General features: G+C 41.4%; 1 protein-coding gene across 1 annotated transcript; it reads left to right on the forward strand.

Moving 5' to 3' along the window:
- Positions 1-6,428: 6,428 nt before the first annotated feature.
- On the forward strand, positions 6,429-14,587 carry LOC117508955 (extracellular calcium-sensing receptor). Its single transcript, XM_034168789.1, has 12 exons — positions 6,429-6,694; positions 6,936-7,162; positions 7,294-7,376; positions 7,781-7,960; positions 8,064-8,252; positions 8,377-8,643; positions 8,695-8,898; positions 11,772-11,981; positions 12,076-12,199; positions 12,316-12,509; positions 13,809-14,096; positions 14,165-14,587. The coding sequence occupies exons 1-12, from the start codon at positions 6,429-6,431 to the stop codon at positions 14,585-14,587; spliced, it is 2,655 nt and encodes an 884-aa protein (XP_034024680.1).
- The last annotated feature ends 2,019 nt before the right edge of the window (positions 14,588-16,606 follow it).

Raw genomic sequence — 16,606 nt, forward strand, 5'->3', positions numbered from 1 at the left:
TCATAATGTGGAAAAAAGCTTTTGTCTACCTTTTACATTTAAATTAGCTTCTGGGTTTCATATCTAAAGTCCTCATGCATTGTGTCATGTGGGAAACACAGAAGTCCCAACCACCCCATCTGAGGAGGCCCACTGCAGTATATGCAGAGTGTTAAAAACAAATAAATGACAAATGAAAATGACTCCTCTTTCAAAATCAAAAGAGGAAAACAAACACAAAGAGGACAAAGAACTGAAGCAGGAAAGTGGCAGTCAAACTACCATGAATTATAGAAAACATGAAATGAGTTCATTGTTTAGTCGACTGTGCTATCCTGCTACTTGGGTAGGCTCTATTTCATTTTTGGTGCACAATAATATGAATCAGACATTTTACCAGTTGTTTAAACTTATTTGGTACCGTATACATGGTCCATTCGGGTGAACTAGACTTTTCGGTCATGCAGGTCTGAACATCTACAGTTCTCAAATGTAACCATCTGCGTGCTACCGGCAGGTGACAGGTGGGTGATCCCTTGGCCCAGTCCATTTGCTCAGGGGGTACATAAGACTGAGGCAAATGTATGCTAAACGGAGATCAGCAAAACACACCACATGGCTATAGTTTCACAGTTGATGATCCTTCATAATGCCAGTCTCCCTAAGTAATCTCTCATTTCAAACACTGCCATTACATTGGTTGTCAAGGATTACATTAGCTCCAAGGATATCAGACCCTACCTTGAGGCTCTGTAGTGACGATGCATGGTGTAAATCCATTTGTATATATTCTGAATGGCAATCTGAGCACTAGGCACAACAGAGCTGAATTAATGTTCCACATCATCTCACAACATCAACCAATCAGAGTGACACCTGTCACCTGCATTACACAAGACTCAGCAAAGCACATGGCAACATTCAATAAACTTACCCAGAATAAACTGGAACCAAATACTGCTGTGCCAAAGTACGTAGATTTTATTTATAATGCATGAAATTGTTTTCATCCAACAGAGTAGCAAAAACAGAAAGCCTAACTGCAGGCCATAATGAAGAAGGCTGGCACAAGTTACGCAATTAGCACCAAAAGTCAACAAACACAACCAGAAAATGAAAAATGCACTATCAGGAAGGCTAGGGCAGAGCTATGTGTAAATAGGTGATACTATTATGATATATAGGCAAACTTTATATAACGGCTGAGTGGATCCTTGTCATTTGATTGGTGCTTTGTAGGCCACATAACATAGATTAATTCATCCCATTTGTGTTGCATTGCATTTAGAGTTTGGCTTTGTTCCATTTGAGTGCAAATTTGGTTCCATACGTTGGTACCATTGCACTCTGCACACACATGCATGCACGCATGTCCTCGTGCAATCATGCACGCACACACGCACGGCCTCATGCATGCGCGCACACAAAACAAATCCACTGTATCCACCAACATAACCTCCGCCTACTTTGTTGGTGGAGGTAATAATAATAATAATGATTCTCACAAATAATAAAACCTTTTGAAAATACCCATGCAATGGATGAGTAAAAGGTGCACAAACCAATAAATTTGAGAAAAACACTGGTGGCTCTTCTGGCAGTGTCTTTGTTTAAAAACTAATGTACAGTACATTGCATCCGGAAGGTATTCACAGCACTTTTTCCATATTTTGTTATGTTTCAGCCATATAAGGTCCCAGAGTTGACAGTGCATGTCAGAGTACAAACCAAGCATGAAGTTAAAGGAATTGTCTGTTAACCTCTGAGACAGGATTGTCTGTCTCAAGGCACAAATTTGGGGAAGGATACAGCAACATTTCTCCTGCTTTGAAGGTCCTAATGAGAAGTTCAACTCCACCAGGACTCTTCCTAGAAATGACTGCCTGTCTAAACTGAGCGATGGGGGGGACCTTTGTCAGAGAGGTGACCAAGAACCTAATGGTCACTCTGTCAGAGCACCAGCATTCCTCTGTGGAGAGAGGAGAGCCCTCCAGTAGGACAACTATCTCTGCAGCAATCAATCCACCAATCAGGTCTGGATGGTATAGTGGCCAGACGGAAGCCACTCCTTAGTAAAAGGTACATGGCAGCCCATCTGGAGTTTGCTAAAAGGCACCTGAAGGACTCACAGATCATGAGAAACAAAATTCTCTTGTCTGATGAGACAAAGATTGAACTCCTTGGCGTGAATACCAGGTGTCATGTTTGGAAGAAACCAGGCACCATCCCTCCAGTGAAGCATGGTGGTGGCAACATCACGCTGTGGGGAAGTTTTTTAGCAGTAGGAACTGAGAGATTAGTCAGGATTGAGGGAAAGATGAATGCTGCAATGTACAGAGACATCCTGGATGAAAACCTGCTCCAGAGCACTCTTGACCTCAGACGGGGCGACGGTTCATCTTTCAGCAGGACAATGACCCTAAACGCACAGCCAAGATGTCAAAGGAGTGGCTTCAGGACAACTCTGTGAATGTCCTTGAGTGGCCCAGCCAAAGCCCAGACCTGAATCTGATTGAACATCTCTGGAGAGATCTGAAAATGGCTGTGCACCAATGCTCCCCATCCAACCTGATGGAGCTTGAGAGGTGCTGCAAAGAGGAATGGGTAAAACTGTCCAAAGATAGATGCACCAAGCTTGTCGCATCATTTTCAAGAAGACCTGAGGCTGTAATTGCTGCCTAAAGGTGCGTTTACACAGAATGCCACGAAGTACACATTCGCCGCTGATCACGAATGTGATGATTCAGGGCAGAGGCATCAGGGGTCCTCAGGAACTGCTGCAACCTGTTACCATGTGTTCCGATTAATGGCATGTGTTGCTGGAGAATTATCAGGAATCATTATCCACAGTCAAGAATAGGTTTCTGCATTGTTGCGCACTATCGCGCGTAATAGCGCACCGTTAAGTTCTGTCACGTTGTGAATGAGGCAAATTCACTACACACACACGCCCCCATATTCATCCATCAGCTGCTGAACAATTCAGATCGCTCCAGACAGATCAACACACTCAGTTGTGACCTTCACGACATGACGCAAAATGAGGGTGGTGCGTAACATTCATGGAAGATTTTTTGACAGCCAAAAACATGCTCCACGAATATCACGCACCAACACGCACTATTAAGAAACCTATTCAGATGCGTTAAGTCACGTTAAGAATGTCAGGAATGTGCCAAGAATGACACAAATATGACATTCGTAACGCGTCTTGCCTATGTGTAAACGCACCATTAGGTGCATCAACAAATTATTGCCCAAACAGTGTGAAGAAGACTTACAACCCCAATTCCAATGAAGTTGGTACGTTGTGTAAAATGTAAATAAAAACAGAATACAATGATTTGCAAATCCTCTTCAACCTATATTCAATTGAATACACCACAAAAACAAGATATTTAATGTTCAAACTGATAAACTTTATTGTTTTGTGCAAATATTTGCTCGTTTTGAAATGGATACCTGCAACACATTTCAAAAAAGTTGGGACGGGGCAACAAAAGACTGGGAAAGTTGATGAATGCTCAAAGAACACCTGTTTAGAAACAGGTGAGTGTCATGAATGGGTATAAAAGGAGCATCCCCAAAAGGCTCAGCCATTCACAAGGAAAGATGGGGTGAGGATCACCAATTTGTGAACAACTGCGTGAAAAATAGTCCAACAGCTTAAGAACAATGTTTCTCGATGTTCAATTGCAAGGAATTTAGGGATTCCATCATCTACAGTCCATAATATAATCAGAAGATTCAGAGAATCTGGAGAACTTTCAACATGCAAGCGGCAAAGCCGAAAACCAACATTGAATGCCCGTGACCTTCGATCCCTCAGGCGGCACTGCATTAAAAAAACCGCCATCGTGTAAAGGATCTTCAGAAAGGAACACTTCAGAAAACCACTGTCAGTTAACACAGTTCATCTCTACATCTACAAGCGCAAGTTAAAACTCTACCATGCAAAGCCAAAGCCATATATCAACAACATTCAGAAATGCCACCGCCTTCTCTGGGCCTGAGCTCATTTTAAATGGACAGACGCAAAGTGGAAAAGTGTGCTGGGGTCTGATGAGTCCACATTTCAAATTGTTTCTGGAAATCATGGACGTTGTGTCCTTTGGACAAAAGAGGAAAAAGACCATCCAGATTGTTACCAGCACAAAGTTCAAAAGCCAGCATCTGGGATGGTATGGGGGTGTGTTAGTGCCCATGGCATGGACAAGTTACACATCTGTGATGGCACCATCAATGCTGAAAGGCACATCCAGGTTTTGGAGCAACACATGCTGCCATCCAAGCAACGTCTTTTTCAGGGACGTTCCTACTTCTTTCAACAAGACAATGCTAAGCCACATTCTGCATCTGTTACAACAGCGTGACTTCATAGTTAAAGAGTGTGGGTACTAGAGTGGCCTGCCTGCAGTCCAGACCTGTCGCCCATTGAAAATGTGTGGCGCATTATGAAGCGCAAAATACGACAACAGAGACCCCGGACTGTTGAACAGCTGAAGTCGTACATCAAGCAAGAATGGGGAAGAATTCCATGTACAAAGCTTCAACAATTAGTGTCCTCAGTTCCCAAACACTTATTGAGTGTTGATAGAAGGAAAGGTGATGTAACACAGTGGTAAACATACCACTGTTCCAGCTTTTATGAAACGTGTTGCAGGCATCTCAAAATGAGCAAATATTTGCACAAACACAATAACGTTTATTAGTTTGAACATTAAATATCTTGTCTTTGTGGTGTATTCAATTGAATATAGGTTAAGAGGTTTTATAAATCATTGTATTCTGTTTATTTACATTTTACACAACATCCCAACTTCATTGGAATTGGGGTTGTATGTACATGTGATTTCTTAGATTTTTTTTTGTCTGCAAATTTGCAAAAATTAAAAAGCAATACAAAACTTGTTCATGTTGTCATTATTGGGTGTTATGAGTAGAATTTTGAGGGAAAAAATTAATTACTCCATTTTGGAATAAGGCTCCTCTGATTGCTAAGATTAGACACGCGTTTAGCACTAGGAAAAGTCCTGGTGGATCTGAATGTCTTCCATTTACAGACGATTGCGGCCACTGTGCTCATGGGGACCTTCAAAGCAGTAGATATGTTTCTGTACCCTAGATTTGTGCCTCCAGACAATCCTTTCTCTGAGGTCTTTGACTTCATGCTTGATTTGTGCTTTAATATGCACTGAAAATGGTAAATGGACTGCCTTTATATGTCGCTTTTCCATCTGCATCAGATGCTCAAAGCGCTTTACAAATAATGCTTCACATTCACCCCGATGTGAGGGTGCTGCCATGCAGGGTACTCACTACACACCGGGAGCAACTAGGGGATTAAGGACCTTGCCCAAGGGTCCTCAGTGATTTTCCGGTCAGGCTGGGATTTGAACCAAGGATCCTCTGGTCTCAAGCCCAAAGCTTTAACCTCCATCACCTCCCCTAACCACTAGACCATCACCTCCCCATTACTACCTGTCTCTTTTGTCAAAACCTTCTTCCTTCCTCTGGAGAACCATGGAGCTTGTACATCATCAGAATTTGTAAAAATAAAAAATAAAAATAAAAATCCAGTCATGAATCTGAAAAGTTGGGACAGTATGGAAAACACAAAGAAAACAAACAAACAACAACAAAATCTGAATGACTTAAGTTTATGTTAACTTCTGTTTCATTGCAGACAATATGAACCCAATATATTTCATGTTTTGTCTGGCCTGCAATACATTCCAAAAATCGGAATAGCATTTCCATTGTGTGACGGCCCAAGCCAGACGTCTCCAAGCCCAGAGATGTCAACGCTGCTTCTGGACAATGTTAACATATGGTGATCTACACAAAAACAAAATAAAACTCACCAAATTATTGGGAAATAATGTAAAGGAGGTTGTGCCCATGTACAGGTGGTGTAACTCATTTTAATGTATTGTGGAAATGTTGCAAATACTGTAAAGGTTAGACTCTTTGGAACCCTGCACCAATCTTCATGTAAATACTGTATTTTGTGTTTCATGCTGTCATCGTTCATCATTATGTTGTTATTGTTTTGCCTGCACCCATGAGAGAAGGAACTATGTCTCCATTTTCTGAGTCCTGTTAATGATCATTTCACCATGGGCTTTGAAGCGACTATAAATACCCAGAACAACACCTAAGTTGCACAGAGCGGGAGGGGCATAAGTAATAAATCAGCTATGTTCTCAGTGCAAGTTCTGAACGGATATTTTGAGTGTTAAATTGCCTTTTATATCTACATGTGGTAACATAAGGCTGAAATGTTCACTTTCTTCTGGTACACTGGGATGGATTTTCAAAGCAGGAGCAGTTGAGGTGTAACATACATTAAAATTGTTGTGTATCATGTGTATATGTACATTTTGCAAATGAGAAACAGCTGCATTGCTCACTATACTGTTTATCAACTGCTGAGAGCGGCTGCACCCATGTCTTGGTTCTCTTGGCTTCTGATGCTCTGGGCCTCCTCAGCACCATCCCTGCTTCTCATAGGACTGGTGGGAAGACAGTTGGGAGTAAAAGTGGGATTCCAGGTGGTCCAGACAGTGATGTGTTCTCAGTGGAGGACACCAAGCAGCCAAGAGCAGACCCAGGATGGAGATGTTGTTCTTGGCGGACTCTTTAGTCTCCATTTCCAAACACCAGCTATAGACAACGACTTCACAAAACCTCCTCACTATAAGCCTTGCACTGGGTAAAGCTGTTGTTGTGAACACTGTTTGAGGAATGCAAGATTATTGTAATTATGAGGTTAAAAAAATGGATGTGTTTTTTTCTAACACTGAGAGCATTTATCCACAGTATAGATAACAAATCATTTTTGGTTGTATCATTTAAATTAGTGTTTTAAGTTCTGGGATGAAAAAAAGTTACAGAACATAAAAGTAGTTCCTCTTGGCTGTATATTTAACATTTCTTCTGTCCTGTTGTCTTAGTTTAGAGCAGTTTCCTTTACAGTACATGTATGCCATGATGTTTGCGGTGGAGGAAATCAATCGTAGTACCAAACTACTGCCAAGTGTGAGGCTCGGCTACCGTATTCTTGACAGCTGTGCCCTACACCCTTGGGCTTTGAATGGGGCGCTCTCACTTATCGCAGGTGGCAGCAGCAGCTGTGAGTCAGCAGCAGAATATTCAGATAAGAAAGGAGAGGAAATTAAAGGTACTTAACAGCATACTATCTGTAATAAAATTTAATGACATAATGGCAGTCTTAACACACACACACACACATGCACACATATATTTATATGACAAAAATAAAGAATATTTTGTGCCTAATGATGTCAACAGGTTATCAGCCTGTTCCTTTGGTCATTGGTGGCGCCTCATCCCAAACAGGTCTAATAATTTCCAGAACTCTGGGACCACTGTCTGTACCTTTAGTAAGTTTCAGGACACTCAAAACCTCACTGCTGTTTTTAAAAATAACAATAATAATCATAATAATACAGTTTGAAAGTTTAATTAATGCAAAAATATGTGTAAAAATCTGATTTAAAACGTTTTTAAGGCACCTTGTGTTTGAATATTTGCTTCATCAATTCATTATATTGAGCAAATTCAGAAGTTAATCCATTTAGCTCTTTGTTTTCTGCTACTGCAAAAATCTGAGTTAATCTCAGAGAAGACTGCTGGCTGTAAATTGTAAGACCTCATCAGTGTGACCCTCAGGTGTATAAGGGCATGACCATTTCAGAAAAAACAAGTTTAAGGTGTGTCAACATGCAATTTTTGAATAAACCATGTAAACCATTGCAACTTTTTATGTTTCTTTCAGATCAGTTACCAGTCTAGTTGTCCCTGTCTGAGTGACAGGCATCTGTATCCAAATTTTTTCAGAACTATACCCAGTGACATATATCAAGCACAGGCCATGGCACGACTAGCTATTCGATTTAACTGGACCTGGATTGGGGCAGTAAAAGCAAACAATGACTACGGCCATGTGGCAATAAAGGTGTTTGAGTTTGCTCATGTGAAAGTGGTATCTTTAGAATAAATACACATAATTCATGTGTTCTTTATCTTATCGATGTGATTCTGTCACCTGTACATGTCAGGTATTTCAGGAGGAGATTCAAGGAGCTGGTGTGTGTTTGGCATTTGTCGAGACACTGGACAGGGCAAACATCATGAGTGACGCCAGACGAGCAGCACTCACAATTCAGTCCTCGACTGCAAGAGTGATTCTGATCTTTACCTGGTATACAGATGTGAGGCAGCTATTCTTGGAATTAGTCAAAAGAAATGTGAGAAACTTAAAAACGGCTGCATGTCCATGAATAAATATGTCACATAAATGTTTCATATTTCTGTGGAATATTGTAGCTTTTGCATATTACAGTTCTGATTGTGTCTTACTGTCGTAATCAGGTAACTGACAGACAGTTTCTGGCCAGTGAAGCTTGGAGCACCAGTGCCGATCTTCTACAAAATCATGCTTTTTCTCATGTGGCAGCCGGTGTTCTTGGTGTTGCCATTCGAAGTTCAAATATACCTGGATTTGAAAAGTACCTCAGAAGCTTGCATCCATCTAAACATCCTGATGATGTGTTTCTAAAAGAATTCTGGGAAAATGAGTTTGGTTGTAACCCTGGAACTATTCAGTCAAATGCCACCACTCTCATTTCAAATTCAGCAGTAACATCCAGGTCAAGTAATTCTATAGCATCTGCTAATAAGTCCCTTCAGAAAGCTGCACTTCTGCCCTGTAGTGGGACTGAGTCACTGGAGCGGCTGCAGAACAGATTAACTGACCTTTCCCAGCTGAGGGTGGTGTATAATGTCTACCTCGCTGTTTACGCTGCAGCCCACGCTCTTCATAACCTTCTGTCATGCCCTGATGGACACAGCAGCTACCGCTGCTCCTCTCCAAGACACATTGAACCATTACAGGTAAACACAATTACAGTGAAAACACATAATACACTTATACCTGATTGTGTACGTTATTGATGTTAACAAAAAAAATCTGATACTCAATCAGGACTTGAAAACTGGTCTAATTACTGGTAAATGTTGCACAGAATATTGTGAGCAACTGGGAGGGCTGAAACCTTGTTAATGGCCCCTTCACACATAACACGAAGTTGGGACCGGCTGAGAAAACATGAAAAAAAAAAGAAATGGGGAACTGCGAAACATTCCGTCCTGCTGTCAGGAGGGACATACGGTCGGACAGGCGTGAACGATCCTGCAGCGATGGTTTTGTGCATGCTTCTGTGCATGCACAAAAACTGTGAAACTGTGACACCACATATCACCACTGCTGTGGGGGGAAAGTAAACCACACACCAAATGAAAACCCCACAATTTGTAATATTTATTCCCTCTTATCAAGTGGACAATACAAGTATGATCCCTCTGTTCCTCTGTATATGACCCATGGTCACAGACCTAAAGTTATGAACTGACATGAATGAAGCCATGCACCCTCATCATGTCCACCATCTGCCAGCACCACGTGTCTAGCCAGCGTCGCGTGTCCAGCGAGTGCTGCACCAAAGGACACCGCGCAATGTGGACCATAGCTGACGTGGTTGATGTGACATTCAGGCCGCCAGCTGAGTGTACACATGATCAGATGGTTCTTTTCACATGGGACAGGCTGCCGATGTGCAAGCTGACGTGGTCGCTTCTGCCCATTGCAAAGGCAATATGTGTTTTTATGAATTTCCATGTGAATACAGCATGCCCATGTATGCACCTTATGGAGGAGTGATGTCAGGTCATATCCTTCGTGGAACGGTATGTGTTCTTCACGTGTGACTTGTGAGTCCACAGATCTCAACAGCAGCGGCTGGCGTGGACATGCCCACCTTACTGAACAAACTCAGCTCAAAGAAAAAAGTCTCACTCTCTGTTCCTTTGTTATGTGATTATTTATTTTCTGTATTTGTTATGTAATTATCTATGTAGTATTGTTGTATGTATTTATTTAATTGTCCTGGCTCTGTCTGTGTTTTTAATTTAATACGTCATGTGCACTGAGCCACTGTCAGCTGGAACTGACACCAGCTCACTGGCTGGCGATCAGCTGAGAGATGCCGTGTGTCCACAGAGCTCTGAGTAAAGCAATCACACATGAATGTGTTCACGCCTTTCCCCATATTGTACTTATTTTCCACTCTTTCTGTTTGTCATGTGGAGTACAATGTACATGGTGCAAGGTTCATTAGCCTGGGCAGTTAGCTGATAACAAAGTTTACACCATGCCATGCGTGCTCAGACGTGGCTGGCCGGTCCCTATGTGACCTTATCTGTACGGAATTATCAGCATGTTATGACAGCATGAGAGCCTGCCCACACATGTGCATTGCATGGAGTGTTTTTCATGTTGTTGATGGCACAACATATGTTCTCCAGCTTAGTTGCAAGGACACAACTGTCAGCTGTTCCAGCTGGACATTACAGCTGTCCAGATGTACGCTGCCCTGGAGAGCGATTGCACTCCAGCCACCAGAAAATGTTGGACCATGGTGTCAGGGGCATGGGGGGGAAACGACACACTCCTCACGCCACGTGTTGCGGGGAGAATGTTCGTAGGTGGCACTTGGACTCCAGCCAACTCTGGCCTACAGTGGGTTAGGGTTAGGGCATGGCATTCGACTTTTGGCTGCTGGTGTGAAGGCTGCCTCGATCGCGTCATTCAGCCATGGTTCGACATGACCGATAATTTCGTGCAGCTGCTCGGCTGCGGCACAATATGTCTGACCTGCGTATGACATGCTGTTCAAATGCTCCAAACACAATCAAATGGCAGTGCAACCTCATCTTGCCTGCCATTCGAAAGGGTTTCCAATGCAAGCGGCAGATGAATATAGAGTGCATGTGCCATGCCCAAATGAATGTTTAGAAAAGTGTGGAAAAAAAACAAAAAAATGTAGAAGTAGTGCTTCAAGCATGTCTCTGTGCATACACAAAAAAAGAAAGAAAAATTGTGCGACAAGAGAATCATACATACTCAAGTGTATTTGGCAATATTCAGTAAGTAAATTTATAATAGTAAGTAATACAAATTTTGCCTATGATGTTAAAAAAAATCTGGCCCAATTTCCTCAGTTTTGAAAATGTGATGGAAATTGGGGCCATAAATCAAGACATTGCCATATAGGGCTATACCACAGAGCGCCGTTCCTTCCCATTTCATCACAAATAGCAAATCGGGGCACATTTTGAAGCATCACAGTAACTTCTTGATCCATCTTTTGACTGTCTTGAATGAATTTGGTATATGCAGTAGTTACGGCCATCGCTGGCACCAGTTTTGAAATCAGGGTGTAATTTTTGAGCTGTTCAAAACTTTCATCCCAGCTTGCCAAATTATTGTCATTAGGCGCTCACTTCTGGGTTTTTGTAGTCTTAAAAGCTTCAATCATATTCATACATCTTAAAATGGGGTATTCCTAGTGAGTACAGTTTAAAACATGTTTGACTGCACTCCATCAGGGTAAATATTTCAAGCAGAAGCACCATTTGTTGCAGTTCAGGCCGAGGGCACAGCCGGGTGCAGCTTTACTTTTGGTTTTGACAGGTATGTACTTTACAAGCCAGCCAGTTGCCAGGTCTGCACTTTATGAGTCAGCTTGATAGGAGGCAAGCTGGTTTAAGCCCTTTCATACCATTTTTGCAGAGTTTCTGGGTCATGGGGCTCATAATAGAATGGTGCCGTGTGGAATAGGGGTGTATGTTTGCACATTTCTGATGGGTTGCAATCATTTACACAAGCACTACCTGTTCAGTCATCATGACCTTTTTGATCCTTCCAGCTCTTGAAGCACCTGAACAAAGTGAACTTCACTACTCCACAGGGTGAAAGCTTTTATTTTGATGGGGCTGATATTCCAGCAAAGTATGACCTTGTCAACTGGCAGAAAACTGCTGATGGATCCCTCAAACTTGTGTTGGTCGGCCATGTGGATGGGTTTGATTTCTTCCTTAACCAGTCGGCTCTTCAATGGAGCTCAGGATCTAATCAGGTAGTCAGAAAGCAAAATTATCAAGATGTGTAATGCTGGCAAATTTCTGAAGACATGATTAATGTTCCTTGTCAACATGGTTTGGCTTGTTCAGGTTCCTGTTTCAGTATGCAGTGAGCACTGTCCCCCAGGCACTCGGGTGGCCATTAGGAAAGGAGAACCTGTCTGCTGTTTTGACTGTATCGCATGTACTGAAGGAGAGATTAGTAACAAATCTGGTAAGAAATTTGCAACAAATGAATTAGCGAATATATGCTACTTTATACAGTCATACCTGAAATTCTACAATGATTCTTATTTTGTTTATTGTTTTACTTGTGTGTTTTCTCTTCAGGTTCACTTCACTGTGAACGATGTCCATCTGAGTTTTGGTCCAATGCTCAGCGCACATCCTGCATCCCTCGACAGCTGGATTTTCTCTCATTTACTGAAACCTTAGGAATTACTCTTACAACAGTAGCTGTGTCTGGTGTAGTGGTGACAACAACTGTATTTGTTGTTTTCCTTTGGTATCGTCAAACACCAATGGTAAGAACTCAGAATCATATTGTACATTCTAATTATTTCATTTGTTCTTTCATTTTTCCACACCCCCTTACTCAAGTCAAGGGTCACGGGGGGCTGAAGCCTATCCCAGCAGTCAGGGCAATAGGAGGGGTACACTCTAGACAGGATGGCATACATTCTAATTAGTTTAGGCCTTGTTAATTTTGGAAAGCTGCACTATTGTCCAAATAGCACAGCACATTTGAGTCATTATAGTAAATACTTTGTTGCCACTCAAATTGATTGTCTTTTATTTATTTTTACGCATTGTTTTACCCATTATTTATATGTTTAAAAATTCTGAAATTTATGGACTTAGTTGATTACATTACAATACAAACTATGTACAAAGCAAAAAACATTTTTTTTTACCTCAACATTTCCAAAATCCTTTTAAAATAAAGGACTAGTAATTTCAAGGTATCAAGGTGTCTTTATTAACCCCAATGGGGCAACTTGTTTTGCAGCCAGCACATAGAACACATTCATACATACATGTGATCTTAAATATGGCATGAAAACTCACCAGACAGTGGACATAATAATACAACATAAAACAATATGAAAAAACTAAAAACCACAAAAAACTAGTGACATTGGGTATAAAAGAGTTCTGTACCTATTGGTCTTACATCTCTTGGACACAAATCTATGACCAGATGGAAGCAGTTTGAACTCTGGGTACAAGGGGTGACTGGGATCATCCAAGATCAACCATGCCTTCTTAATGGCTTTGTTTTTATGTATGGATGGCAGGTCATTTAATTTGAGAGGAATATTTATATTTGATAAACCAAGGACATGAACTATTGTAAAAAGTCACTGTGTCCCTGTAAAAGGAGTAAAAATTTGGAACAACTGTCCTGAGGGTAGTAAATTATTCTGTAATCTAGTCATCTTTAAAAGATTTATAAAAACTATATAATTTCAGGTTATAGTATGGACAATTAAGTTTATTTATTTTGTACTATTATGTTTGGATTTTGAGTTGTGTGCTATTATTGATATTTTTATGATGAGAAATTTAAGTTCATTGATTATCTTACAAATATTTATGTTTTGCATGTCCTGCTCATTTTGCTTTTGTTGTGTGGAGTAAAATTTATTGAGTCAAAAAGGGGTAAGGGGTAGGTGTATATAAGCTTTTGCTTCTACCCCTTTCGGTTAACTGAGAAATCAATTTTGTTTTATTTTGTACTCTTTTTTTCTTTGTACCAAAATAAAAACTTATTCATTATTCATTTTTAAAATCTCTGACAAACTCCAATTTTTCTTTTTCAGGTACGAGCTAACAATTCAGAACTGAGCTTCTTGCTCCTCGTGTCACTTAAGCTCTGCTTCCTGTGCTCTCTGGTGTTTATTGGTCGTCCATCCGTCTGGTCTTGTCGCTTCCAGCAGGCAGCATTTGGGATCAGTTTTGTACTTTGTGTTTCCTGCCTCAAAGTCAAGACCATAGTGGTTCTGGCAGCTTTTCGTTCAGCATGGCCTGGTGCAGGAGCTTTGATAAAGTGGTTTGGTCCAAACCAGCAGAGAGGAAGTGTCTGTCTCTTTACCTGCATACAGGTGAGAGCCACAGCAACACATTTTATAGTTAATATGACTGTAATTTACTGTGTGCAATCCTTTTTGTCACATAGATCATCATCTGTGTGATATGGCTGACCCTTAATCCTCCTGTGCCTCGTCCTAACTTTGATATCCGGGGGTTAAAGGTTACCCTGGAGTGTGCCATGTCCTCTGTGGTGGGCTTCTCCCTGGTTCTGGGCTACATTGGCCTGTTGGCCTGCTCCTGCCTCCTTTTGGCTTTTCTAGCAAGAAGTCTTCCTGATAATTTCAATGAGGCCAAACTGATCACCTTCAGTATGTTGATTTTTTGTGCTGTTTGGGTGGCATTTGTACCTGCTTACATCAGCTCTCCTGGAAAGTACACTGTTGCTGTAGAGATCTTTGCAATCCTGGCCTCCAGCTATGGTTTACTGGTGTGTATCTTTGCTCCAAAGTGCTTCATTATTCTTTTGAGGCCTGAGAGAAACACCAAGAAATACCTGATGTCAAGGTAGATAAAAATCATTCCTCTACCTACATTAATTCAGCAAGCACTGACTTAAAATTAGTTGATCTTTTGTTTTTTAAACAATGAACAAATTTTAATAAAGACATTGAGTTGTGACATTAAGTTGGCTCTGTTTTGTTCTTTTGAATAATGCCTTTGTAAAAGCCCTGAAAAGAGTAATATTTATATGAAAGATGCAAGGATGCAACTTTCTTAAGTTCATGTGTACAATGAACACAATTGTCAGTATACTGTATGCGCTCAGCCCAATCCAATCTCACGCTATTTCGAAAAGTAAATTAATCTATGGTCTGTGATATTGTCACGAAAAGTGCCACATTTTTGTGGCAGAAGAACAAAACGTGGGGTGACGTGGGGTGAGACTGGGCACACTGTCAAACATCAACAATACTGAATAACAACAAACCAGTCATGAAATAATTTTTTACACAGTTCTTTGAAAATGTTTGTGTACCCTTGAGGTTTTACATGTTTTATGGTATGTCATCAAAAAACAAAAAAGAAATTCAGGCTTTTTATATTAAAATTCCTAAAATTATGCCCTTTCAACTCACAGTGAAAAGTAATGTCTACATCATGAATTATAAGTAATACAAGTCTACGAGGTCTGTCAATAAAGTAACGGTCCTTTTTATTTTTTTCAAAAACTATATGGATTTGAATCACGTGCGATTACATCAGCCAACCTTGAACCCTTGTGCGCATGCGTGAGTTTTTCCACGCCTGTCGGTTGTGTCATTCGCCTGTGGGCAGGCTTTGAGTGAGCACTGGTCCACCCCTCTCATCTTTTTTTCATTGTTCAGGAATGGCTCAGAGACTGCCGCTTTGCTTGATCAAAATTTTTTCAAAAACTGTGAGGCACATCCGAGTGGACACCATTTGAGAAATTCAGCTGGTTTTCGGTGAAAATTTTAACGGCTGATGAGCAATTATGGAGTGTTACTGTCGCTTTAAGGACTCCCCACGGAGCCGTAGGGCGCGCTGTGCTCCGAGCCGCTGTCGCCAGCCTGTTTCAACCTGAAAACTTCCAAATTTAAGCCTCTGTTGACCCAGGACGTCGTGAGAGAACAGAGAAGTTTCAGAAGAGCTCGGGATCAGCAGTTTATCCGGACATTCCACTGTTAAAGGAGATTTTGTAATGAAAGACGTGTGGACGGCAGCTCCGATTTTTCAAGAGTGGCATTTGACTGCTCCTTCATAAGCCATTCTGCCCTTACCTTAAAACACTTGCAGTTAAAATATTACAAAATAAAAACAAAAGATTCTTTAGAAACCTTTCTTCATTTGTAAATTAAAACATACTTACGGGCGTCTTCACACATAGTGCGAATTTGGTCGAATTGCGGATAATGTACGCATGAATCAGGAATCGTATGCAAACATGTAAATTCGTAGCTGCCTCGAATGCCTAGTACACCTGTTGCTACAACTATCTGCGCACACCAGCGGCTGTAAGACAAAGTGTGCGCTGTGTGTGCGCTATGCGAGCCCATCGAACCCTCTCGCGGCAACTATTGGCCAAATTCCAGCTGACACAGACAAACATCTAACACTGCTCGCTTGGCACTTAGAAAATGTGTGGCCATTTTCGCTGTTAACACTAAAACAGTCAGCAGACAATCACTGTCGAGCTGGCAGTGAAATTTGTCTAAGTGCCCCACGAGTGTGGCTTTGCAAACAGACACAGTGACACGTTGGTGTGTATGCTGAATTGACAGGAGGTGTGGCCGCCCACAGGAGTGGCTGTGGAGATCTGTGGATCTGGACATCACGGCTGGACAACACGTACTGTGTTTGGATGGACATGGACTAACAACTGCCCACTGTGATGCGCATGTATCTGCTTGCTGTCTCACGTGGCCATAAATAAAAATATATATCGCTGTGGCAATGGGCTGTAGCAAGTGAGCACATATATTGACAGGCTGCCCCCAGGTTGAAACGCACCGCCATATCATAACACACAGCGGGTGATCTGACTGTCACATCATCCACGTGAGCTCTG

This window comes from Thalassophryne amazonica, chromosome 4 (genome assembly GCF_902500255.1).
Source record: "Thalassophryne amazonica chromosome 4, fThaAma1.1, whole genome shotgun sequence".
NCBI lineage: Eukaryota > Metazoa > Chordata > Actinopteri > Batrachoidiformes > Batrachoididae > Thalassophryne > Thalassophryne amazonica.